General features: G+C 38.7%; 1 protein-coding gene across 7 annotated transcripts in view; it reads left to right on the top strand.

Annotated features, from left to right (window-relative positions):
• The window catches only part of plekha1b (pleckstrin homology domain containing, family A (phosphoinositide binding specific) member 1b), a 47,107-nt gene extending 35,738 nt beyond the window's left edge, over positions 1-11,369 (top strand). For 2 of the 7 annotated variants that reach the window (XM_022669158.2, XM_022669157.2), the window contains exons 9-12: positions 1,359-1,423; positions 1,885-1,948; positions 3,801-3,890; positions 10,141-11,369. In XM_022669158.2, coding sequence (XP_022524879.2) covers positions 1,359-1,423; positions 1,885-1,948; positions 3,801-3,890; positions 10,141-10,467 — 546 coding nt within the window. In that variant the 3' untranslated portion in view covers positions 10,468-11,369. The other 5 variants (XM_022669164.2, XM_049464829.1, XM_022669159.2 and 2 more) reach the window with 4 other exon arrangements.
• Positions 11,370-26,159: the final 14,790 nt, after the last annotated feature.

Genomic DNA, 26,159 nt, shown 5'->3' on the forward strand with positions numbered 1-26,159 from the left:
ATGGCCATGTGTGCTCTGTTAGTGCGCTGTGATAGTGTGTTGTTCCAGCATGTCAGCATGAAGGTAGTAAATTCCATTCCTCCCGAGTGACGTGCTGACAGGCAGCTCCTACAGGTCAGAGCATGTGATGGTGTCTCTTAGAAAGACTTATGTTTATATATTGTGTCCTGATGGAATGTAACAAAACATATGAATAGAGACACCAGTAGAAGGCCAGTTTGGAAAGAAGGTACAGATACAGACCATGGCCTTGGTGACTGAAGGCGGAACGCTGTGTTGGGTAATTGCTGTGTGTTGGAGAGAGAACTTTACTACTGCACATGCCCCCACACCCCTCAGAAGTATCTAACGCAGGAATCTGTACAGCTGTGCATGTGTGTGTGCGCGCACATGTGCGTTGTGTGTGTGTGTGTGCGTGGGTGGGTTGGTCACAGACTAAATCATACAGCAGTGTGTCAATAAAAGCCTATTTCAGGCCTGATGATGACGACCTTGTGCTACAGAGTCCTGCCCACAGGAAGTAGTTCCTTTTCTTAACTCTTCTTCCACACAAACTGTGTGTGTTTTAGTTTTGACTGTTAGTTTGACTATTAGTTTGTGCCTTATGCGCCTTATAATCCGGTGGGCCGCATGTATAAATTCTACCAGTCAGGTTGTAAGGAGCAGTAAAGCTACTCGGCTAAAGTACAGCATTATACAGGAGTTTCAGTAAAGTTTCTCCAGCACCAAGGCTGAAGCAGTATTAGCATTAACCGCTAAGCGCTAGATCTTTTACTGTTCAGAGGCGTGTATATCAGACTGTAGTCTGTGTGTTTACCCTGTTAAAACAAGCTATGTGTAATAAATAAATAAGAGGATAATAAGATGGATGATCACAACCCATCAAACCAAGCTGAATTACTTGAGTTTTTGCACCAGGAGTGGCATAAAGTTATAGACTGGTGGAGGAGAGCATGCCAAGATGCATGAAAACTGTGATTAAAAACTGATTTATTCCACCAAATATTGATTTCTGAACTCTTAAAACCTTATGAACATGAACTTGTTTTCTTTGCATTATTTGAGGTCTGAAAACTCTTATTTATTATTTTAGCCATTTCTCATTTTCTGCTAATAAATGCTCTTAAGTGGCTTTTTTTTTTTTGCAATTTGGATGAAATGTTGTCCGTAGATTATAGAATAAAGCTATCTAACTGTCTGTCTGTTTGTCAAGCTAGGCATCTAACTGTCTGTTTACCTGTCAAGCTAGCTATCTGTCTTTTTAAACATCTATCTCTCTCTGTCTGTCTGTCTGTCTGTCTCAGTGTTTGTCTACCTGTCTCTCTGTATATCTGACTTTAAACTCTCTCTGTCTTTAGGATCGAGAGCCTCTGCGTATGATTCCACTGAAGGAGATTAACAAAGTTCAGGAGTGTAAACAAAGGTTAGTCCTTTTTTGGTCTGTGTGTGATTGTGGAGGTGTGTGAGAGGACGTGTTAGGTTTCCATTTGTGTGGGTGTGTGTGGGTGGACGGGTGTGTTCACTCATGCCTGTGTGTGTTTCTGCAGTCGGTGTGAATGTTGGAGTAAACACTCCAGCTTGTTTGTCTTTTAGGCCACGCCTCCATTTCCCTTATCACTCGTACTGAGCAGCAGAGGCGTGTGATAAGCGGGAGAATATTTACTGTATTGACTCAGTGGGTGCTGATAATCTGTGCTGTATGACTGTGGAGTTCGAGCTGCTCCTGAATAAAAGAACGGTTTATAATTGACTTCATGTCTGCTAGACTTCATCACTTCACAGTCAGCCAACCACAACCAGTCAATTCTCCAATCACCAGCTGCAGCCCCAGTCTAAGCAGCCAGATACTAGCTGACCACTGACCATAACTGTGTGTGTTTTCAGTGAGTTGATGATGAGGGACAATCTCTTTGAACTCGTCACTACCTCAAGAACCTTCTACATTCAGGTGAGTACATTTACACTGGAGCCAAGACTAGACTGGAGGCCTTGTTAAAGCATGTAATCTACTGTGCTTCTGAAAGCAGACCTTAAAGGTCAAATAACGGTCGATTAGGGGTGTGCCATATCGTATCGTACACGATAATATCGTCAAAAATTTTAAGTATCGTGAACGATATAATACCCTAAAATATCATGCCATATCACCCATCCCATTTCCCAGTTTATATCTACTAGAGACAGATTAAATCTGTCCAGTATCATTTATTTTACTTTAATCTTGGATATATGGAGATATTTGAAGTGCATTATTATTACTATCATGACATTCTGGCTCATTGACTTCTGTTACAAACCTGAAAAAATTATCGTATTTTTTTTAATATCTCACTTAGGCGTGTTCAATATTATATTGTATGTAATGTATATATTTTTTTCTTGCAGTGTATAGTGCATTTTTTAAATGATATTTTTACATTGTCATATCGCAAAGAGTATCGTTATCGCAAAAAAAACATGAAATATCGTGATATTATTTTAGGGCCATATCACCCACCCCTACGGTCGATTATTCTGAAGTTTGCAATTTTTTTTATTTAGTACTGGAGCCATAATGCTATTGTAGCTTACAGTTAACTGGATTTCTGGATTGGAAACTGTATGACCAGGGATGGATCAGAGACAGGGCCTACAGAGAGTTGGTGCCACTAGGAGGGAGTGGACCAGAACAGATCTATAGTAGCCTAATTATTGCATTTTTAGGCTAATAATATCTAATTATTGTTTTAATAATACACAGGAATGGAATTAAACCATTTGGCAACTGTTTTTATTCATTTATTTTTTTACCCATAATGTTAATAGACCTCAAAATAGCTCTGCTGCTGCTCAGTAACTAGGTTTACATAGGATCTCCGGTGGATTTTGTGTTTTACAGAGACTCTACAACTAGGTCAGTGGCTGAACTGCACTTATAAAGTAACATATGACATTGCAAAGACTGTTATTAGTGTAAAAACATCTTTGTTTTAAAACGTTTCTAACTGTTGCATGTCTCCCTGCCTCACAGTGCTGTTAGCCGCATCAGATGCGATATGTTTGCAATTATGAATATTCATGCGAAAAGCCGAAATTGTTTCTTCCCCCCACTCCACTCCTCCACCGGACTAAAGCAGTTGTATACCAACCTTGCGATTTGATTGGCTGAGAGCGTTTTATGAGTGTCGTTATCAGCCGGTAATGCACTGTAACCGAATAACTGTATTATACTGTATTACTCCACCACATACAGGTAACCTAGCAATGATGCAGCAGCGCTTACAAGCCAAACAGCGCAGCTACAAACTAAGCAGCAATGGAACTATTTTAACTTGCTCTTTTAATAAACAGCAATAATGGAACTGTGGTAATTGCAATAATACAGCAGTGCCAATATTACACATTATAGCACTCTCTCTCTCTCTCTAGTATTATTGCTTAAATAAAATCTGTTAGGCTGCATGGTGTGCACATACAAGCACTGTTTGATGTTTGTACAGGGGATTTCAGTGTTTTTGTTTGTTTCAAGTTATTCAGTTAATTTATTTAGTAAGCCAGCTTTTACAATATATGAGCTGTACAAACACATTTTCAATAATGCAAAAATATGGTTCATCATTGTCAAACTTCTAGAAATTGAGATTTCATTTAGGCATGCAAAAAGTGATATGCAAACTAATGTAGAATAAATGTCCATTAGTTGCTAGCTAAATTGGCCCCAGTGCAAAAACAAACTTTAAATATCTAGACTTAATATATATTCTCTCTCTTTGTCTTTCTCTCTTTGTCTCTCTCTCTCTTTCTGTCTCTCTCATACACAGACGGACAGTCCCGAGGACATGCACAGCTGGATCAAAGCCATCTCTGGAGCGATAGTCGCCCAGCGAGGTCCAGGTCGCTCCGCTGCTACGGTATGTCCTCGCCCTCATCCCGTCCCCTACATCCGGTCCAGCAGAGGCTGAAGTCCTGGCCTATAACCACAACACCTCGACTGGTTATAAGCTTGATGCAGCATCTTCCATCATCCTCACTTTTAGTTCTGCACATCCACAAAACACAGAAGTGCTCAGTTGTTTCAGCAGGGAGAGATCACAGTGCACTTTGCCTTAAACTTAGTTTACATTATTTGAAAAGCCAACATTGTTAATTGGATGGATTAATATATGACCATAGTTACAGTTCAGATATATTTTACAGTGTAAACACACCTCTTAAGCAATAACGATACTGTTTCCTTCAGTCCCATTGCCACAGGTACAGTACCAGTCAAAATTATGGATGCACATTCTCATTCAATGTTTATATTGTTGTTTTGGTCTTTTTTTCCTACGTTGTAAATGAATACTTAAGTCATCCAGAGTATAAAGAAACACATAAGGAATAATGTAGTAACTTAAAAGTATTAATCAAACCAAAAATACTCTGTGAAGCATTTAAGTCCTCTTATCTGAGGTGCTGTTAACTTGTGGTTTTTGATGCTGGTAACTCTGATGAACTTTTCCTGAGCAACAGAAGTAAAGGTCCTTTAGCTTTTCTTGGGGCGATACTGATGAGAGCCAGATTGTTCGTTATGTTTTTGATGGTCTTTGCAATTTTTTGCCGTAATATAGATTAGAACATTAAATCAAATATGTAAAACATCATATATGTAGTTCTATTCACTGTATACCAACTCTACCTGTTTACAACACAACTGATGCTCTCAAACACATTAAGAGGGCAAGAAATTCAAGTAATTAACTCTTGATGAGTTCAGCACAGCTGTTAACGGAAAGCATTTCTAGGTGTCTCTAAGAAAATCCAGAAGAATCTAACATATAAAACATATTGTGGTTTAACACTTTTTTTTTCTCTCTAAATAATTCCATGTTTTTCTTCATAGGTTGGATGACTGAGTAATAATCTACAGTGCAGAAATTTTAAAAATGATGAAAAATTACTGAATTTAAAGTGTGTCTGAACTTATGACTGGTATTATACATAAAATCCAATGGCTAACGTCAGTGTGAGATCTGTGGGTGCCCCTTTGTCTATACATTCTGTATATATAGTTAATAAGTTTATTAATTGATGCCATTTCTAGTTTAAACTCAAGTCAAAAACAACCGTAAGAAGCAAAAATAATATGCCTTTTGTTAGCTGTAGCTCCCTTCTTTGTCTCTCTCTCTCTCTCTCTCTTTCTCACTCTTACTCTCTCATTCTTTCGCTCTCTCTCTTTCTCTCCCCCTCCTCCTCTATCTCTCCTCCTCTCCTAATTGAGCCTGTGCGCTGTGTTGTTGCAGATGCGTCAGGCCAGAAGGTTCTCGAACCCCTGTATTCAGAGGTATACATCCCGCAATGGCGAATGCAGCACGTACGTGTTGAGTTCCAACCCGGCGCCCCGCCCACCTCCCCTGTTTTGTTTTGCATCCTGGCCGTACAATATAACGCAGTAGATTTTTCAGTTTTTCTCGCCTCCCTGCTTTTTAACCCCCCGCAAAACCAAATAAAAACAAGCCACAATCACTACCTCGCTCATCAGTGTCACGCTTCAACTTACATCCATCTATTCATCCACCCGGTCATCCATCCATTCATCTATCCACCCCAACTCTCGCCGCTCGACTGCCGCTCGAGTTTTTCGCATGAAAGAGAGGGAAAAACACATCAGTTGCTGCACTGGACTCGATAAGCAGGCTGTAGCCGTACATCTGAAAGAATCTTTAATGGAGAGAAGGCTGTGTTTGTTTACAGTCTGTTTTGATGCTTTTCTCCCTGCATCTTTACAAGTCCGGAGCACATGGTCTTTAAAGGCTACTTATCACTCTGAATAATGCCGGCCAGCGTGGGAGTCTGTTGGCATATTGAGCTGTGCAGAGAAATGCTTTTTTTTTTTTTTTTTTACTGTATTTGAGTGTTTCAGAAAAAACACATGCTAGCCTTCACCCTGCCACCTCTGAAGGCTTTGCTTTGTGTGAAAGAGGTTCTAGCTAGAGAGTAGGAAATTACAGTTATGAATAGGGATGCACTGAATGAATATTTGGCAACTGAAATTATGTGGCGGAAAATGGCAAAAAAAAAAAAAAAAAGAAAGAAAAGAAAAAAAAAGCGCTTGCTGTGTTCAGCTGAAAAAGTGACTGAAAAACTAGTACGAGGAAGTTTTTTTAACACAGCCAGAAAAAAAACAGTTATAGGTAACAAGTAAATGTGCTGTAATATATTCTTGAAATTAATATTTTTTGAAATGTTTTTTCATGAAGCGCCGAGTGGTCCAGCGGTCTAAAGCGCTGCCACTATGAGCGGGAGGTCGCAGGTTTGAACCCCCACTCATGCAGCTTTGCCATCAAGCTGCCGGCGCTCAAAGGGCCCTGTTCCCTCCGGGTGGGTAGATGGCGCTCTCTCCCCACATCAATCCTAGGGTGATGTCTGCAGCACAGGGAGTCTGTGAGCTGATGTACCGGAACCGAGCCGCTGCGCTTTCCTCCGAGCGCATTGTGATACTGCTCGGCAATGCTGCATCAGCAGCAGTTCAAAAAGAAGCAGTGGCTGACTTCACATGTATCGGAGGAAGCATGTGTTAGTCTTCACCCTCCTGGTGTGTTGGGGCATCACTAGTGATAGAGGGAGTCCTAATGAGTGGCTTGGGTAATTGGGCATGTAAATTGGGGGGAGAAAATGGGAAAAATCTGAAATAAAATTATAAAATGTTTTGTCATATTGCCAAAATTGTGATACTATTTTAGGGTAATTTTGCTTACCCCTACTGACGCTCATTACAGGCAGCTCTTTTTTTTTTTTTTTTTTTTTTTTTTTTTTTTCTTCTTCAGTACAGAAACCCATTGGCAGCTTTCCTGTGGCTTCCCATATTGATATCGGATTTATATCGTATTTATCAGAATTAAGAAATATATTGTGCTCTAATTTAGGCTGTTCAATTTATGCAGTGGTAAAAAAAATTGTGGGAAAACTAAAAAATAAAGATGTTTGCCATTCAGCCTTTGGATAATGCTTAATTTTATTGGTACAACAAAAATAATATGGCCCAAAAATGTAAAAAAAAAAAAAAAAAAAAAAAAAAAAACAGCACCCAAAAACATATATATATATATATTTTTTTTTATTATTTTTTTTTTTACAGAAACATTAAGTGTTCTTTTCAAAAGCAAGATAAAACTACATTTGTTTCAGTTTTTTCAGCTAAAATAAATACAAAAAGAAATCTGTTTTGATGCTGCGTGGTAGAAGCTTAGTAGTAGTAGTAGTAATAGCTGTAGAAGTTAGGACATTCCTGTATTTTACACCATGCTAAATGTTGTTCTCATGTTCTTCCCCCTATGAGATCATTATCTGTCTTTGTCTCCTTCATTTTCATTTTCTTTTCTTAACTTTTTTCCATCCATTTTAATCCAGGAGTCCACTTCACTGCATGTCAATAAGTTTATTGTACTATATTTGCTTATTTAAAGCTTGTATGAACTAAAAAAAACGAGTGATTTAATTTTCTTACCACTATGCGTCGTCAGTCAACCAAGACATGTTTGTTGTCCAAGCGTTGTCTTTGGCCTTTTGAATTATAGCTACAGTATGGTATAGCTAATAGCAGTAATGGAATTGATGAATTGGTGATTACATCATTGGCTATTTTTGCACACTGACATTCTAAAAACTCAAAAAAACTCTATGTCTTGGTCGGCTGACTATATTTAAGGGGAGGGGAACTGTACAAATGGTTCATTTTTGTATTTTTTATTCACTCCTAAGCATGGAGAGCACAGAACTACTCAATTTGACCATTAACAGATGAGTTAAATAGGGAATCACTAAACTGTGCTAGACTAAATGCCTTCATTCACTTGAGTGAATACCCCGCTACCACTGCTTAAAGCAAGGGTTCTTATTCCTGATCCTGGAGATCTACCACCCTGAAGAGTTCAGATCCAACATGGCTGAATCTTCAAATCATTAAACACACTTCTAATGACCTTAATTACCAGAATCAGCTATGTTATCTGAGCTGCTGTAGATTTAGAGCTAAACTCTTTCAGTTGGTAGATCTTCAGAACAAAGCTTGAGCAGCCCTGGCTTAAAGTTTGCTAGTCCAGCATGGTAGTCATATTCCAAAAAAGTTGGGATGCTGAGTAAAATGTAAATAAATGTAAATAAAACAGCACAAACAAGGAACTGCAAATTTGGACTCAAATTTGGACTCATATTTTATTCATGGTAAATTAAAGAACACAACAGATGTTGAAAGTGAGGCATTTTATAATTTAATGAAAAACATTAACTCGTTTAAAATTTGAAAGTAGCAATACATCTCAGAAAAGTTGGGACAGGGGCAACAAAAGGCTGGAAAAGTACTGTATTTTTCAGACTGTAAAGAACACCGGATTATAAGGTGCACTATCAATCAGAGTCTATTTTTTTGGTCTATTTTCATACACAAGGTGCACCATATTATAAGGCACATTAAGCGACACTAGTATAAATGCATGCTTGAAGTGAACAAGGATGTCGCCAAGTTTCCCTTCTAATTCAGGAGGTCTTTCCCCTGGGGGGCACCTAAGTACATAAAACTGTAATTCTTTAAAAAAAAAAAAAAAAAAAAAAACTTTTTTTTTTTTTACTTTTAAAGTCAGAAGAGTGCTGGATATAAATCCACACAGATTTCTCTCCTAAAACAGTTTATTTGGGTGACTAAATGGCTTCCATTTATTTACAGTAAGCTTAGACTTCGACTATTTTGTCCAAGGGTGAGCACTATCCAGGGTTAGCAAGTGCTTAGCCATTCCCGGTTAGCAGTGTTAGCCAGTCATGCTTAGCCAGCCCCAGTTAGCAGTGTTAGCCAGTCGTGATTAGCAAGTGCTTAGCCAATGCCGGTTAGCAGTCTTAGCCAGCCGTGGTTAGCAAGTGCTTATCCAGTCCCGGTTAGCAGTGTTAGCCAGATACGTTTAGCAAGTGCCCCAATTAGCGGCGCTAGCCAACCGTGGTTAACTGCTAGTTATCAGCTAGCAGTTCGTCCCATGTAGCTTGTTTTAACATTGAAAGAGCAAGCCCTGTTGTTAGCGGCTAATGCTAACGCCACTGTACTCAGGTATTAAATGATTTTTAGTACGCCTTACAGTCTTTATAATACAGTAAGTGTCAGTAATAAAAAACAGCTGCAAAAAGAACAATTTACAACTAACCTGACTAACTAACTGGGTATAATAATACAATTTTAGCGTAGCAAAGATAAACAAAAAAAGTGTATTTCAGAACATGTTCTTCTATATAAAATTGTAAAATCATTGGGCAGCCCATCATCTACAATACATAATTTCACCAAAAACATTCTGATAATCTGGAGAAATTACGGTGTGTACATTGTTGGCTGCGAACACCCACACAAATATTTATACCCTCCCAAAATACTGCCATAGTCACCGGAGCAATGAATTGTTTCTCATTTTTGCTTTCGTCTTTTTTAAATGAACTTTGCCTCAGAGAAGACAGCATTGTTTTTTTTTTTTGCCAGTTTGAGATGTGTTGCTGCCATCAGTTTTTAAATTAGATAATTTTTTAATGAAATGCTACAGTGTCTCACTTTTAACATCTGACATGTTCTATGTACTACAGTAAATAAAAATGGGTCTCTGAGGTTTATAAATAAATGCATCTTTTTTTTTTATTTACATAGTGTTACAGCTTTTTTGGAATTGGGGTTGTATAATATATATATATTTTTTATAATATCTTTCTTTTATTCCTTTTCCTTGAGCTGCAGTTGATGCTACCAGCATTTCCTTATCTTTCTCTCTCTCTCTCTGTTATCTGTGGTGGTTGTTTTCCAGAGAGTGCAATGTGACTAAACCACCTTAAAAACAACTCTACTGGCGCTACCAGCACTGCAACTTTTGCCACTTCTTCTCTTCTTCCTGCTGCCAATCTGAGCAAGATAGACCAGCCTTGCTGTAGCTTTGGCTGCACATTAGCACTGATTGATGTGACTGCTGCCTGCACTCCCAAAGCTTCCACTGCCACTCCTTAAACCCACTGCTGCCACTTTCCCACTTTTTCCCCGAAGCAGTGCCAACCCTGAACCGTTTCACTGACTGAATCTTTTGTTTCTTTCCCCTTCCCTCCCCTTGCTCCTCAAATCTCCATTATTTTTAAACTCCTTTTCCCAATGGTATTCCACAGGACCACGGGGAGCGCAACAGCACCTTCTACTACAGCGGACAAGGCCCACCAGTCCCGCGGTCGCCGGTCACCTCCGAGCGCTGTTTCCCAGACCGTCACTCCCCCACGGGTCCTGAGTGTGGCCTGGGACAAGCCGGAGCTGAGTGGCCTGCTTCCCAATGGTCCAGCGCGGTCTCGTCTCTCGCTGCAGGAGACCCCGCGCCTCCTTTTCAAGTGAGCGACGACATTAACTCGTCGCCGTGGGAGAGGAGGAAGGAAGCAGACGATCAACGCATTATTTACAATAGCGACGATAAAGACGATGACCTGCAGACGAGTCAGGTCTGACGAACAGTGGCAGTAATTAAGATACTAAAGATACTACAGTGAATATTAAAACACATATAGAAATACACTGACACAAGACAAGACACGACAAGACAAGACAAGACTAGGATTAGGAGACGAGGCACGAGGGGATGACGAGACAGAGGGGACCAATATCGTCAAGATGACCAATCTGGAGGAGTCTGGATGTGCAGTAAAAATAATAAAAAAATAAAATAAAATAAATAAGACAAAGGCCAACCCAGATAGAAGTGATGGACTGAGAGGAACTGAGGCAATTTGCAGATTTGCTAAAGGATTATGGGATTTGGAGTTGTGTGAGCCGTCCCCTCGTTTAAAACCAGGCTGATTAACTACCGCACAGAAAAGGCATTGGAGAAGTGCCAGTCTCGCGAAAAATACTCTGATGAATGAACTCTTGTCTTTTGTATTGAACACAAACCCATTACCAGTCCAACCGGAACGGGTTTGTTTTGCAACCGAAGAACCGATGGCTTATATATTTAGAATTAATTGGGTGCTTTTATCTCTTGTCTTTTCCTTTTTTCTCCTTATTTCTCTCGGGGTACAATTAGGTCTTTGTCTCTTGCGATGATGTGTCGTTTCCTTTCTTAAGGCAGTGAATTGAATAGCAGAGTAATACCTCTGGTTTCACATGGATAATTTCATCCTGTTCTTTTGTATGTTTCAACAAAGCTCGATTAAGTTAGAGGGTTTTTTTGGGGGGGGGGGGGTTCGGAGTAAACAAAACTGAAGACAAGACGCTGCCACTACGTGTAAAATAAGGCAAAATTGTTTTTTAAAAACAAAAGAAACAAAATCATATGTAATTGTTGATATGTTAAATCTGATCTGTCAAACTCTGCTTAAAACCGTCTGTAATAAGAACTCATTTTATTTTATTTTATGATATTTGTGGAGTTTTTATTGTTATTTGTTTGAAATGAGAAGGCCAACACTGTCGCATCGCAACCGCTGTGACACCAGTCGGAGTTCGGTGGTGGATAAACGGCTCATACACAGCTCTGTAAAAAAAAATGAGACCACTTTAAAATGATGAGTTTCTTTGGTTTTACCCAATTAAAAATCTCTGCAATATATAATCAAGAGGAAGATGGCTTACCAAAAGCCACCAAACCAAGCTGATCAAGCTGCTTGAATTTTTGCACCAGGAGTAAAGGCATAAAGTTATCCAAAAGCAGTGTGTAAGACTGGTGGAGGAGAGCATGCCAAGATGCATGAAAACCATGATTAAAAACCAGGGTTATTCCACCAAATATTGATTTCTGAACTCTTAAAACTTTATGAATATGAATTTGTTTTCTTTGCATTATTTGAGGTCTGAAATCTCTGCATTTTTTTTTTCAGCCATTTCTCATTTTCTGCAAATAAATATTTTAAATGACAATATTTCTATTTGGAATTTGGGAGAAATGTTGTCTGTAGTTTATAGAATAAAACAACAATATATATTTTACATTAACATATAACTATAAATAGCAAAATCAGAGAAACTAATTCAGAAAGTGAAGTGGTATTTTTTTACAGAGCTGTATAGTATTCTTAGATTGATTCAGATTAGAGTTTAAATATAAAAGCATCTGAAAGTCTGAAAGCCTTTGCTCTTCAGTTTGCTCTGGCTGTGAAATGTGAAGGAATACACTATTCAAAGAACAAAACATGGTGCAGGTTATAGCTACGGCATAGGCTACGACGCAGAAGTATAAATTGACCTTAAGAGTGTTTTCACACCAGCACTGTTCTGGTTTGTTTGTACTTATGGTGCGTTTCTTTTTAGCAGGTGTGGATGTTGCACCGGTCCATTGACCAAAACAACCACACGAGACCCACGAGAGGAGGTTGTCTTGTTCTGGTTCTAAACGACCCAACTATAACATATACTCTTGTAGTATACTTTATACAGGCTGAAAGGCTGTTCAGGTGCAGTTTAATCTGATTTATTACCCAGATATTTACTACACCTATGAATAATCTCTGTCCCTGCTGCTCCAACACCATTTACTGATGCGACTAGTCCCTGAGCCACCGTCTCATTGAAAACAAAGAGTTTGAAAGACAGCTCTGACCAATTAGCAAAGACAACATGCTCACGCTGTTTACTGTGATCCATTTTGGTGAACTTGTGATTTCTTTCCTTGTGTGAATCCAAACAAAATCAATGAGGAATGCGCTTCAGGTAAATTATCTTGCTAACTGGTTCAGATCAGGTCAACGAACTACAGATGTGAAAAAAATTACCTTAAGGGTTGTAACACAGACCCTGTTTTTTTTTAAATCAGATCTGATGAGATGACTAATCACACTGTTATTTTTAACAAGTGATCAGATTGAATTTGTGTGTCCAGACCTTGTGTAAATCCTTTTGTGCTCTTTTTGGACCACAGCACTTCTGTTAGTCAGTTGTGTGTGACGAAAAAGGCACATTAAAATCTGGTTTCAGTGGCCGGAGCATCCAGACTGAGCTGCCAGTTAAAACTAAGCCTGGCTTAAGATAAGAAAAAATAACAAATTTAAACATCATATGTAAACAAAGACATATTTGTTGGTTTCTTTCTACCAGAATACTTAAATCGTCAAAACAAATACAGCTCTGGAAAAAATTAAGTGACCTCTTAAAAATGAGGAGTTTCTTTGATTTTACCAAATTGAAAACCTCTGGAGCATGATCAAGAGGAAGATGGATGATCACAAGCCATCAAACCAAGGAATGGCATAAAGATATCAAAAAGCAGTGTGTAAGACTGGTGGAGGAGAACATGCCAAGATGGATGGAAATTGTAATTATTCCACCAAATATTGATTTATGAACAACTTTATGAATATGAACTTGGGTTTTTTTGCATTATTTGAGGTCTGAAAGCTCTGCATCTTTTTTGTTATTTCAGCCATTTCTCATTTTCTGCAAATAAATGCTATAAATGACAATATTTTTATTAGGAATTTAGGAGTAATGTTGTCCATAGTCTATAAAATAAAACAATGTTCATTTTACTTAAACATATACCTATAAATTGCAAAATCAGAGAAACTGATTCAGAAACTAATTTTATCCAGAGCTGTATATTAAATAACACAAATAACTTTACACAGTGTTTTCAGATGTGCACATACTGCCCTCTACTGGTCACTGGTCCTATGCACCAGAAGCTGGTAAACTTCCACACAACTTCCACCAGGCCAATTTCATGGTGAGTTGTGTTCTTGTCTACAGTAAGTAACCTGGCCTTCAGGACACTCAGGCCTGTGGATGTACTCTGCTGTACTTCTTCAGGTGAAAACTACTTCTGAAAGCTTTGAACTTCCACTCAGATGCTGCCTAGATGGACACTAGAGACCATGGGGTTTCCATTACTTGTTCTGAACATCTGAAACAGGTTGTGACCTTAGATGCGCCTTTTTGAGTGCCCTGCTGAGTTTAAAGGGTCTCATTGATCTGAGTTTGTTCATGGAGTTCTGTCGTCTGGAAGATGAAATAAAATATTGACACCGTTCAGCAACCTCTGATAAAAGGTGCAACTGTCTCTTTTAGACTGTTAGGTTACTTTTTCTTCATACTGTTAAAAGTTTTGGCGTTTAAAATCTTCTTTAAAAATGCTTAGATGCTGAATATAATGCTCAAGAGTTTAAAATATTTTTTACAGTAACAAAACACTATGCATTTTGGCCCTCAGAACAAAAAATGCCTTAAGATCTTTAATTCTGTCGACTATTTGTCATATGTATAAGATCATATGTATTTGCATGCATGTCCCCAACCTGTGTCCAAGCTGCATGACAGGGTGGACAATTTTAGTGAAAACTAGCATTTGTAGTTTTATAGATAAAAAGCTCTGGATAAAAATTAAGAGACCACTTCAGTTTCTGAATCAGTTTATCTGATTTTGCTATTTATAGGTTTATGTTTGAGTAAAATGAACATTGTTGTTTTATTCTATAAACTACAGACAACATTTCTCCCAAATTCTAAATAAAAATATTGTCATTTAGAGCATTTATCTGCAGAAAATGAGAAATGACTGAAATAACAAAAAAGATGCAGAGCTTTCAGACCTCTTTTTTTTTCTTTTTTTTTTAAGTTTTAAGAGTTCAGAAATTAATATTTGATCACAGTTTTTATGCTTCTTGGTGTATTCATCTCCACCAGTCTTACACACTGCTTTTGGATAACTTTATACCACTCCTGTTGCAAAAACTCAAGCAGTTCAGTTTGGTTTGATGGCTTGTGATCATCCATCTTCCTCTTGGTTATATTCCAGAGGTTTTTAATTTGGTAAAATCTAAGAAACTCATACTTTTTAAGTGGTCTCTTCAATGTTTTTATTTATATTTTCTACATTGAAAATTAATACTGAAGTCATTCAGACTATGAAGTAACACATAAGGAATTATGTAAAACAAAAGTGTCAAAAATATCTTGTGAAACATTTAGGTGGGCTCTAATCTAGGGTGCTTTAACTTACGTTTTTTCAGGCTGGTAACTCTGATTAATTTATCCTGTGTAACAGAGGGAACTCTTGATCTTCCTTTCCTGGGGTGGTCCTGATGAGAGCCAGTTTCATCATGACGTTTTTGATTGTCTTTGGGACTACACTTGAGGATCCTTTCGATGTTGAATTTTGACCTTCATTACTTCAATGTTTTTTTTTACTTAGTTGAGTAAAATGTATTTGTATAGCGCTTTTTACAACTGATGTCACAAAGCAGCTTTACAGAGCAGAGAATAAGACAAAACACTGAACATATGATACAGAATCCCCAGTGAGCGCAGAGGCAAAGAAAAACTCCCTCAGAACTGGATGAAGAAAAACCTTGGGAGAACCATCCTACCACTGGTCAGACAACTTTTAAATGAATGTTAAAAAATTATATACATCCACACAGGTCTAATATTTTCATGTGTATGGCAACACCAGTAATGAAGGCAGTTAAGAGTTCATGGAAGCTTGGATGTAATATGTAGTGGAGAGTAAGATGGATGATGAGCAGCTGATCTGTGATTGGTGATGGGGAAAGCAGACTTTCAGAAACTTCCATCAGGGGACATGAGAGGCTGAGGGTCCAACATCCATCTGTATCGGGGGTCAGACAGGTGGGCAGTCAGTAACTCGGAGGAAGGCAGAGAGATGGAATTAGTTTTGACTGGATTTATGTAAAACAGAGAATATAAAACATTATCAGAGTGTGGCTAATGTCTCCGGCAGATGTGAATAAAACAGCCTAACTATAAAGGGAGAGAGCCAGAAGGTAACATAGACACAGAGGCACCCTGAAACACCCTGAAACTCTGGCATCCACTCACCATCTACAAACCTGAGTGATTGTGTGCAAAGTGAGAACAACATCACCAGCATCTCAGTTTACTCACAATTCTCCATGTCCGTAAACCCCTGGATCTGCAGCCTTATCTAAAGGGAAAACATTAGTTACCTTAAGCTAAACTAAATAAGTATGTTTTTAGTTTAGTCTAGACTTAAAGATTAAAACTGTGTCTAGGTCCCGAACATATTCAGGAAGATTACTCCAGACTTGCGGTGCTTTGCGGTGTTATAATATGGATTAGAACATGACACAAATAGGGCTATTCACTGTATAACAACTCTGTATAACCGCTTCACAACATTACTGATGCTCTCAAAACATTAAGAGGGCAAGAAATTTAGAAAGTTGTAGTTAAAAAAAAAAATCCTCAGACAGGGGTTATGCTGGATTTGTTGGAACAGCCCAAAACTGTTGTTTAAAAAGCTCAGTTTTTCCAAAAAAACGTCGGGTTAAAATCAGGCTCGGGCTGTATGGGTTTATGGGGCGAGTCGTGTCGCGCTTGATCAGAACGTGCACGGTCTCAGGCTGGGTCGGACTGGATTTTTAATAAGGATTTCTGTAGTAACTCACATCAGGACCATGATGTATCATCAGATATTAAGGAAACATGAGTTCCTTAAAAGTTAAAGCACCAACAGCTATTGTCAGCAAAGCTTCAGCCAGTATTTTCTTATTTGAACTGTGTGGTACGTCACGGTAATCTGTTAGCACTTTTCCACCAATGTGGAACCTGCATCGTTCAGGTTTGCGAACCTAATTTTGAACAGTTTGCTGCTTTTCAACCAACATAAGTAAATCCTGGAACCAAAAACATTCGTTCACAGCAGGAACCAAAGAATACTAGGCTCGATCTAAGCTCTACTCTAAGACCCTCTATGTCCAGATCTCTAGTGATTCCACTGATTGCAGTCATTCATTTGCCAAGGTCACAATAATCTTATTTCTTTAACTCATCATTAATCTTCTGAAGCATCATCTCTCACGAGTAACGCAAACTAACGAGCGACCCTTTAGCTCTGTGTGTGAGTTTTGAGTGTGATTTTGATTAGCGAACACTTTGGCGTGGACACTAGAATAGATATTTGCGAGGACAATTAATGAGACTCAAGTGACTTCTCCAGTATCCTCATTATTGGAACGATGGCGTGATCCTCTCTAATCATCCGATCTCTTGTCCTCCGTTCAAGAAGGTCATGTCCTTGCTTGTTTCGAGTCAGTCAATGCTAGAACATTTTCTGCACACATGTTGGATAGGATACGCTGTGCACTGGAAGGCTGAAGTTCAGGCTGTTGAAAGGCTAAGGCGATGGATGAGATCTCCCACAGACTTCACAGTTTGGTCCCATTGTAAAAGCTGTGGACAGGAGCCTGATTCTGAGATGATGAGATGATGTCACGGGGATCTTCGTTGACCCTTGGCGTGCGACAAGTGAATTCAGCTGGGAGAATAGCAACCTAAAAAAACACTGATTTGCTAGGACTTAGAGTTGGGTCTGTCCTCGAGTCACTGGTGCTGGAAACAAGTCCCTGGATTCCAGTAATGGTTACAGTGGGGTTTTAGCATGCATGTTCCCTGCCAGAGAACAGCAGTTCCCAACCAGACCAGTGTCCAGAACTTTAATCTGTGTGGAGCAAAGCACAGAGAAGTACATGGATTAAAAACAACAGCCTTCGTTGCTACTGCCGACTTGTGAAGTCATTATTATGAGCTGGTCGAGTTCAAGTGCTTTGTTGATGGAGCAATATGAAAAACGGTGGATGAATGGTTCATTCTTACATGCTTTTTAAAGAGGCAGTAAGGATTAGAGCTTAGATCCTCTCTGCCCAAACCTGACCTGAGGACCGACCTAAACTTAAATAATAGGTCTATGCTTCTTCAGTGTTGCAATGTTAATTAACTCATTCACTCATTTAAACAACCCAAAACTGTTACAAAGCTCAGTTTTACCAAAAAATTATCAGGTTAAAATCAGGCTCGGGCCCGTGTCGGACTTGGGCAAATGTGCATGGTCTCAGGCTGGGTCGGGCTGGATTTTTGGGCCCGATCTAAGCTTTAATAAGGATTACATTTCTGTAGTAGCTCACATCAGGACCATGATGTATCCTGTCCTTCTTCAGAGACCACTAAATTAGTGATCTAAAGCAGGGCTAATTAGAAACACCAGTGCACTTTATTCACAAAAAAGGGCTCACATGGCATTCATTCATACTAGAGACACTACCACAACTAGCATTTTAAAATTAATGAACAAACGATGGCATGAGACCTTTAAACACATATTGCTGCAGTTCAAATAAAAAAGCAAGTATCTCCAAAACACCAACTTTACAGGAGAGAGATTAAACATTTTTGACTTTTAATGGAAGTCAGTTGAAAAAAAGAGTTTATTTCAGGTCATTTTGAAGAATTTCTATTGGCCCATTCATCAAGAAATTGGGACACAGTGTAAGTGACAGTTTGTGAGTTCAAATTATGTAGTAAACATAATAACTTCCTCAACACTGGTCAGGTGTTGTCTGGGTTACCTGAAATGTACCTCGATGACACAGGCAGCTTCTTGTTCCCCCAGTGGAACACTAAAGCAGTTTCTGGGAAGCTGGCGGGTAGAGAGTCGATTCGGCTCACTTCTCCGTACTGTAGCAGCTCAACACCTAATATGACAAACGGCGTAGCAGGATTTCATTGGATCTCTTCTTCTTTGTGGAACGAAGACTCAGTTTGTTCTCATGTCTGCTTTAAATGCTGCGGCTAGCTGTGGTTAACCAAACCCAGCTGGCTGCCAGTCAACTGGGAGGAAGGAGTTCTGTTTAAATGCCAGCTGAGATGGGCTTGGGAAGCATTGAAAAAAAAAATATGAGAAAAAAAGTACAAATTTGGAAGCGATGAAGTTCTGCATGATTAATTATCTGGAGCAGTATAAAATCTATTTTCCCTCGTATTTTTAATTGTTTTCCCATTTAGGTTTTTAGGTTTTTTGACACATATTAAATACGGTTTAACTGGTGGTGTAATCGATTTAACTATATAACCATATTGGAGAGAGAGAGAGAGATGCAGAGGAGGAAGGGCTAAAAGAGTGAGAGTTAGTCATGAGATTTAATCCATATCTCAGCATAAACAAAAAACAGTACCACTTTTAAATAAGGCTCTTTTATAAAGGGTTTATAAATAGTCTATAAGGACGTTTATTAATAGTTAATAAATAGGTTGTGAATACTTTATAAACCATTAATAAGTAACAAGCAACACATAAAGTGTCTCCTACTTAGTTTTTTTTCCATCAATCAGCATTAACGTATGTATTAAAATATTATGGAAGATCAGTTTAGTTATTTAATGTTATTTAATGTTCATATACACTATGATTATTGAATGAATGATTAATCTGGGTAGTTAAAGTTAAAAACAGATATGTTATTAACACATATGTTAATGCCGACTGATGGAACAGACAAAGTAAGATCTTAAGAAGCTAAGAGATTTAACAGGATAAATGTATTTGGAATCTCTATTTCACAAACGAGATGTCACTGGTGTCCTTTCTATCTATGTGTTGTAACTGCTTATTAATAGTTTATAAAGTATTTACAACTTAATTAATAACATTTATAAACTCTTAATAAAAGAGCCTTATTTAGAAGTGGCACCAAAATCAAAATCTTAAGTTTTTACATCACTAAAATAAAACCACTAATACGTTTCTAGGCTGGGTAAAACGAGTAAATTATAAAAGTTGAGGCCAAACTTGGTAAAATGATTAAATGCATGTAAGTTTCCAGATTAATGGCACATTTAAACACCCTAACATTAAAGAAGAACTGTGGTGTAAAATGGACTTGTGGTGTAGTAAAACATGAATGAGTACTAACTTTTGTTGAATAGCACACCTCCGTTTTCCCACAGTTTTCTGAGATCCAGTCATTTTGTGCTTTTTGCCCAGCACTGTATTGGGGCATATTTTGCCCCGATAAATCACTTTTTACTCCGTTATCCAGGCTCAAAGTAGTTCTATAGTTCCTTGCTAGAATCCGGAGTGCCCTGGCATTTAAAATGAGGCATTAAGAACTTTAAAAGTGCACAAGAAGCTTATTAAACAACAGTCTACATCCCATAAGGCTAGCTTTCAGCTCCGAGCACCGCCATCACTGTACTGATAATGACAGACATATATACATAGACTCCGCATAGCCTGCCTCCTGGGCTAGCAGCCTGCTTCAGGATGCAGGCCATGCAGAGTCTAGGTATATGTGTCTATCATTATCAGTACAGTGATGGGGGTACAGTTTAGCTACTTTGAGCCTGGATAACAAGGTGAAAAGCGATTTATTGTGGCAAAATATGCCCAGATACGGTTACTGTACAGAGTGCTGGGCAAAAAGTACAAAATTACTGGATCTCAGAAACCTGTAGGAGAGAGATGGGCTATTCAACAAAGGTAAGTACTTTTTATCATGTTTTACTACACCAAAAGTCAATTTTACACCAGAGTTCTCCTTTAACAGCTTTAAGCTTAGTCCGTGTTCTCCACATCGCAGAAATGATAGCAGCCTATACTACACATACTCTTTATTCTAATCACAAAGGCTTCTATGAGGTGAAGCAACTGCATAAAAGTGTTGTGCAAGTCAGGCACGCTTTTGCCTAAGTGTGACTGATTGAATATGACCTCAACAAAAAGAGCAAAATGTCCCTGACAGAAACAGATGCCTTTATTTTCCGCCAGTTGGCTCTTCCAGATTTCTCCGCCTAAGGCCAGTTGGCATCCCAAGACCCTTGGAGCTTCTGGGTTGGGATTCTTAATTGTTGTGCTGAAATACAAGCATTAAGAATCTCACTAAATGCAAAATATAAACAGTCAGTGCCTTTTACTTATTGCTTCCCAAGCTAAGGTTTTTTTTCTCAAATGTACTTGGTTCTCTAGGGTGTGTTATTTGTCAAATTTTAAACAGAGATTAATAGAGAGCTGGTAGCTGTTTTTTGGGTGGTCTTAGCTGTTTTGTATGGTCAAAGCGGTTAAAAAGGTGGTCATCTAGACGGAAACATACCCTATACTGGAGCTATTCAGAAGCTTGCTGATTAACCAGCTTTTGACCAGCAAAGTTTTTTTTTTTCCGTTAGACCGGTTGACCTAATTGATCTTGCTGGTATTGCTGATCAACTGGCTTGGTCATACTGGTCTTTTTGGTCATCCAGCTTGGCTTAATGGTCTTCCAGCTTTGATAGTCAGGGCCCTATCCGGACGGGATTAGTTTCTCAGGGGGACATTTGTGAAAAATATTTCACACTTCTACTAATGATATAACTCTTGCATCTAGACAGCAATTGAAAAGGGCTTTCTCTATCACATAACATCACGTTCAGTAGCTCCTCCATTTCCACTTGCTGTTGTGTTTATGTGGATCTCCATGGAAACGCGCACCCAAAGTGTAATTACGGTGTGTGGCAGTGGACAAATAGCTATTTTATTAAACTCAAGGTGATGAGATGTCTGTCCAGATGGGACTAAATTCAAAGTTCAGCGAAAAACAATAGATAATTCAGCCTGTAATTTTCTCAGAGGACGTCTGAGAAAAACACATACATGGTCGTTCTAGACAGGAATAAAATCACAGAGGACCCCCCATAAAAGAGAAAATTACCCCAGAACCCCCTGAGAAACTTATTCCATCCAGATAGGGCTTAAGACACATGCATTTCTGCCACACCTTGTATCTTTCACGCACTGAAATTACTAGGACAACCCCCAACAGGGTGCAATGCTATGTTTTAATCATGGACGAAGAGCAGCATCAAGAGTCCTGCAGAGTTCCAATGTAGCTTGAACCAGTCAATAATGTTCCAATGTAGCACGCCAGTCAATAAATGAAGAAAAGTAGCTACCCAACAGCCAATCAAAATATAGCATTGTTGTATCTGAGTTAAAATTACGTGATCCCACTTACGTGTCCATCTATCCAAAAAATACAATGACTTCACTCACTTGGATTTAGGAATGGGCTTCAAGACTTTTTAACAATTGCTAAGACATTGATTCATTTTGTGTTGTATTGTACTTTGTTTTGCAATTCCAATGTTCTGATTGGATAAAAATTGAATCTTGTTTTATTTAGATTTTATGCATATGATAAAGCTTCTATACTTTGACTGTTCCCTTAAAAAAAACTCAATATATTGCAAAACAATGAATCATAACTGCTATATCATTGCTCAACCAGCTTTGCCAGATTTACCATTTTGATTTTCCAGCTTGAGTTGGCAAAGCGTTTTTTTTTTTTGTTTTGTTTTTTCAGAAGGGTAATGAATTATGTTTGAAAATTTAATATCCACAGCTGGAAACCCAAACAACGCAGCTGGCATTTCAAAGTTGAATCAGCGTTGAATCAACATAGATGTTATGCTTGAATCAACGTTGAATCAACGTAGATGTTATGCTTGAATCAGCGTTGAATCAACGTAGATGTTATGCTTGAATCAGCGTTGAATCAACGTAGATGTTATGGTTGAATCAACGTTGAATCAACGTAGATGTTATGCTTGAATCAGCGTTGAATCAACATAGATGTTATGCTTGAATCAACGTTGAATCAACGTAGATGTTATGCTTGAATCAGCGTTGAATCAACGTAGATGTTATGGTTGAATCAACGTTGAATCAACGTAGATGTTATGCTTGAATCAACGTTGAATCAACGTAGATGTTATGCTTGAATCAGTGTTGAATCAACGTAGATGTTATGGTTGAATCAACGTTGAATCAACGTAGATGTTATGGTTGAATCAACGTTGAATCAACGTAGATGTTATGGTTGAATCAACGTTGAATCAACGTAGATGTTATGGTTGAATCAATGTTGAATCAACGTTGAATCAACGTTGAATCAACATAGATGTTATGGTTGAATCAACGTTGAATCAACGTAGATGTTATGGTTGAATCAACGTTGAATCAACGTAGATGTTATGGTTGAATCAACGTTGAATCAACGTAGATGTTATGGTTGAATCAACATTGAATCAACGTAGATGTCATGGTTGAATCAACGTTGAATCAACGTAGATGTCATGGTTGAATCAACGTTGGATTTTGTGTTGATTTTGAAAAGTGAATCAACATTGATATGGCAATGTTGTTTTAATGTTGTATGTTCAACCTTTAGTAAACCAAAAAACAATAAACCAAAACTAGAAAATCCTGTGGTTAACAGAGTGTAGTAAAGAGTAAAGCTAAATATAAAGAATGTTTCCTACCACTACCAATTTGATTGAACATCTGAGCTCAAAAATACAATAGTAAAACTAGTAGAACATGAACATACCCCAGGTATGGTGAAAAAGAATTGGTGCCAAATTAAAAAGAAGTTACTTCAAATGGAAATAAAAGCACTTTTTCATCCAACCATTTTTTTAAATTGTAAGGTGATGAAATAAAAATGTTAATTCAAAAGGCAGAAGGTTGAGGACATTTCAACGTTTTAAACTTTGCACAATCGTTTAACATTAAATGTTGTTTCAACATCATCTCAACTTTAAAACAGCAACAACGGACATTACTTCAATCATACAGTATTTCAGCCACATTTTAACGTTGAAGGTCTGTTGTGTGCCAGCTGGGAAGAATAAGAGGGGAAAAACCCACTTAAAAACAGGATGATAGAAGGATGGTAACTATTTGCTTCTTCTTCATCATACAGAGCAAAGCCCAGTTGTTAATATTTAAGTTCACTGGACTTGGTTTGGGATAGAAGGACACAACTGACTGTGGAGGATGACTCAGATGTCCTGGCAGACTGCTTCAGAAAGGAGGAGGGGGTTGTTTTTTGGTGGAAAGCTGCTTTGTGTTTGACACAAGTCCAGCTTTTTTCACTCACGTCGTAAAGCCAGGCGAGGTGGAGTTATGCCCTCGTGACTATACGCCAAACACTCGGAGAGGAGCTCGTCTGTCATGCAGGAATAAACCGGCCACACAGTGTGCACCTTAAGGTGAAGAAAAATTAACATTATATAATCTTAGCATGTGTTGAATAACCACCCAACTACTCCTCTTGATTGGAATGACGTAGCCTGCAGCTGGCAAAGTTCTGCTTTTGTGAAAGAAATGTTTTAAATTAGCAAAGAAAGGAATAACGGGGTCTTTTTATGACCCTTGAGGTTCATCACACCCCACTGTTTTATGGAAATAGGGCTATTTATCCATCATTATTGGAGGGATTGGGGGGGTGCTGCTAATGCAATTAGCATTTTTCTATTCCTTCTTATTAGGGGATATATTATGTAAAAATAAATGTTTGCATGCTTTTGTATTTCCTCTTGGGTTTCGACTGCCCCTATAAACACTCCAAGCAGGAAAAATAATAATCCATCCGTTTTCTGTGAATTAGTTAAAAGAGTTTGGTGTGAGGAATTTTCTACAAGTTGTTTGAATGGCTCTCTTTTTCTGATGTCACAATAAGGAAACCTGCATAGACCCACCCTGGCACCACCCCTCATTTGTCAACCACCACCAGAGCCCCACCCACTACATCAGTTGAAGAAACACCATTTCGGTCTGCTGGTTGAGAACATGGACATCCCCATTCACTGTCAAAATGGCGTTATGAAGCCAAAATATGGGCGAAATGGAAGCTGCCATCTTGCGTGCGCTTGTGCAGTAGAGACAAATTAGAGCCAGAACTGGCGCAGTGGGAGGGAGGTGAGAGGTGGGGCCTTGTGACTGCCCAAACTCCGCCCTCCCCCTCAATTACTCTTTGTGTTTGCATTTGTCATTTTCACCAAACAAGTTACTTAACTTAGCTAACCTGAGTTGGCTAACTTAGTTAACTAGTTAGCTAGCCAACAGTAAATACCTAACGCTCGGTTAAAAACCTAATCTAGATTCTAAAATTAGGGAGAAAAACAAAGTATGAATACTAATGAATTGATGGAGGGAAATTATCCACTTATCCATCAAAAAAACTGCAGAGAACATTTCCCTGAGGTTCTGTTACAACAGTCAACTGCTAAACAAGCCATTGCTTTACTTCAGAAGTGTCATTTTTAACAGTAAAATCCGAACATCAGACGGATCTGACTGTCAGCTCCGCGACTGTCAATCAACTTGCCCTCAGCTGTCAATCACCACATCGCCACACCCCTTTAAATATCACGGAATAACTCTTAGAAAACATATTAACTGTAAATAAAAACACTGGGGGTTATTAACACAAAAGGGAGGCTTGCAGAATATACAGAACCCAACTTCAAAAAAAAAAACTAAATCCTGGATGTGTAATTTTAAATTAAAAATTCCACCATCTCTCATTCAGTTGAATTCAGTTGGATTCACTTTTCAACCCTTGTCGTGCTGTCCATACTTATATACAGGCTGTGTACTGTCTTATGGTTGAGAACCACAGACAGTACACAGCAGCATTAGCCAGCAGACTTTGTCTGAAGGAGGAATCTGTACCTACTATCTGTGACTAATCAGAGCATGAGGGATGTTTCAAATAATGAGTTTTGCGCTTCTATGACAGTTAAGGATGAACTAGCTTGTTCGTGGTTTGCCAGATTTTTTTTTTTATTGTGGAAAAAGTTGCACTATGTGCACTATGTTTCACTATGGCCTGGCTATACCAATCAGAAGAGATATTGCAGAGGAGCCAGGTGACAAATGATGGAGTGGCCAGAAGTGGACAATGGTGAAGATCTTCATGCCAGAGTGTTGGGACACCAAGCTGAATGCCTAATTGATCAACAAAGTGTGAAAATGTTATGTCTAAGTTTAAAAAGCCAAAGATCAGAGCATATAGCTGGTCATTCTACCATAGAAAAGGTTATAATCATTGCTAAATAAAGCCCAACAGTGGCAGGTTACTGCACCTAGGTATCAAACCCCCAAACCTGGGATCGAAACCCTATGCTCTATAACCCTTGAGCCACCACTGCCCATTTTTCCAGTAAGTTCCAGTAAGTGCCTCGAGTTCTTATATAATCGATCCATGATAGACTGCACACGCCACATGAATCTGATTACACAGTCATAACATTCCGGATCTCTGATATAAACAAAGATGACGCCAGTGTTGGTGGTGGTATAGTATAACTCCACTCCCTCCACACCCCTGATCCCAACCTACTCCCTTTAGAGGGCTGCACACGGGAGGGAGGACGTCTGGCTTCTCGTTCCAGTAGATGGATATCCATAAATTGATGGAGGCTTTACAGTTGCTGAAGGCAAAATGAATGCTATGACCTCATAAGATCTGCACTTTTTGGCAACTTGACAGTGGTGTAACTAACTGGGCCTTGGACTTTAGGCTTGAAACGCTAATTTGGCCAAAAAAATAAATTGACATCTTTTCCCTCTTAACTC

The sequence above is a fragment of the Astyanax mexicanus genome, chromosome 15 (genome assembly GCF_023375975.1).
Source record: "Astyanax mexicanus isolate ESR-SI-001 chromosome 15, AstMex3_surface, whole genome shotgun sequence".
NCBI lineage: Eukaryota > Metazoa > Chordata > Actinopteri > Characiformes > Acestrorhamphidae > Astyanax > Astyanax mexicanus.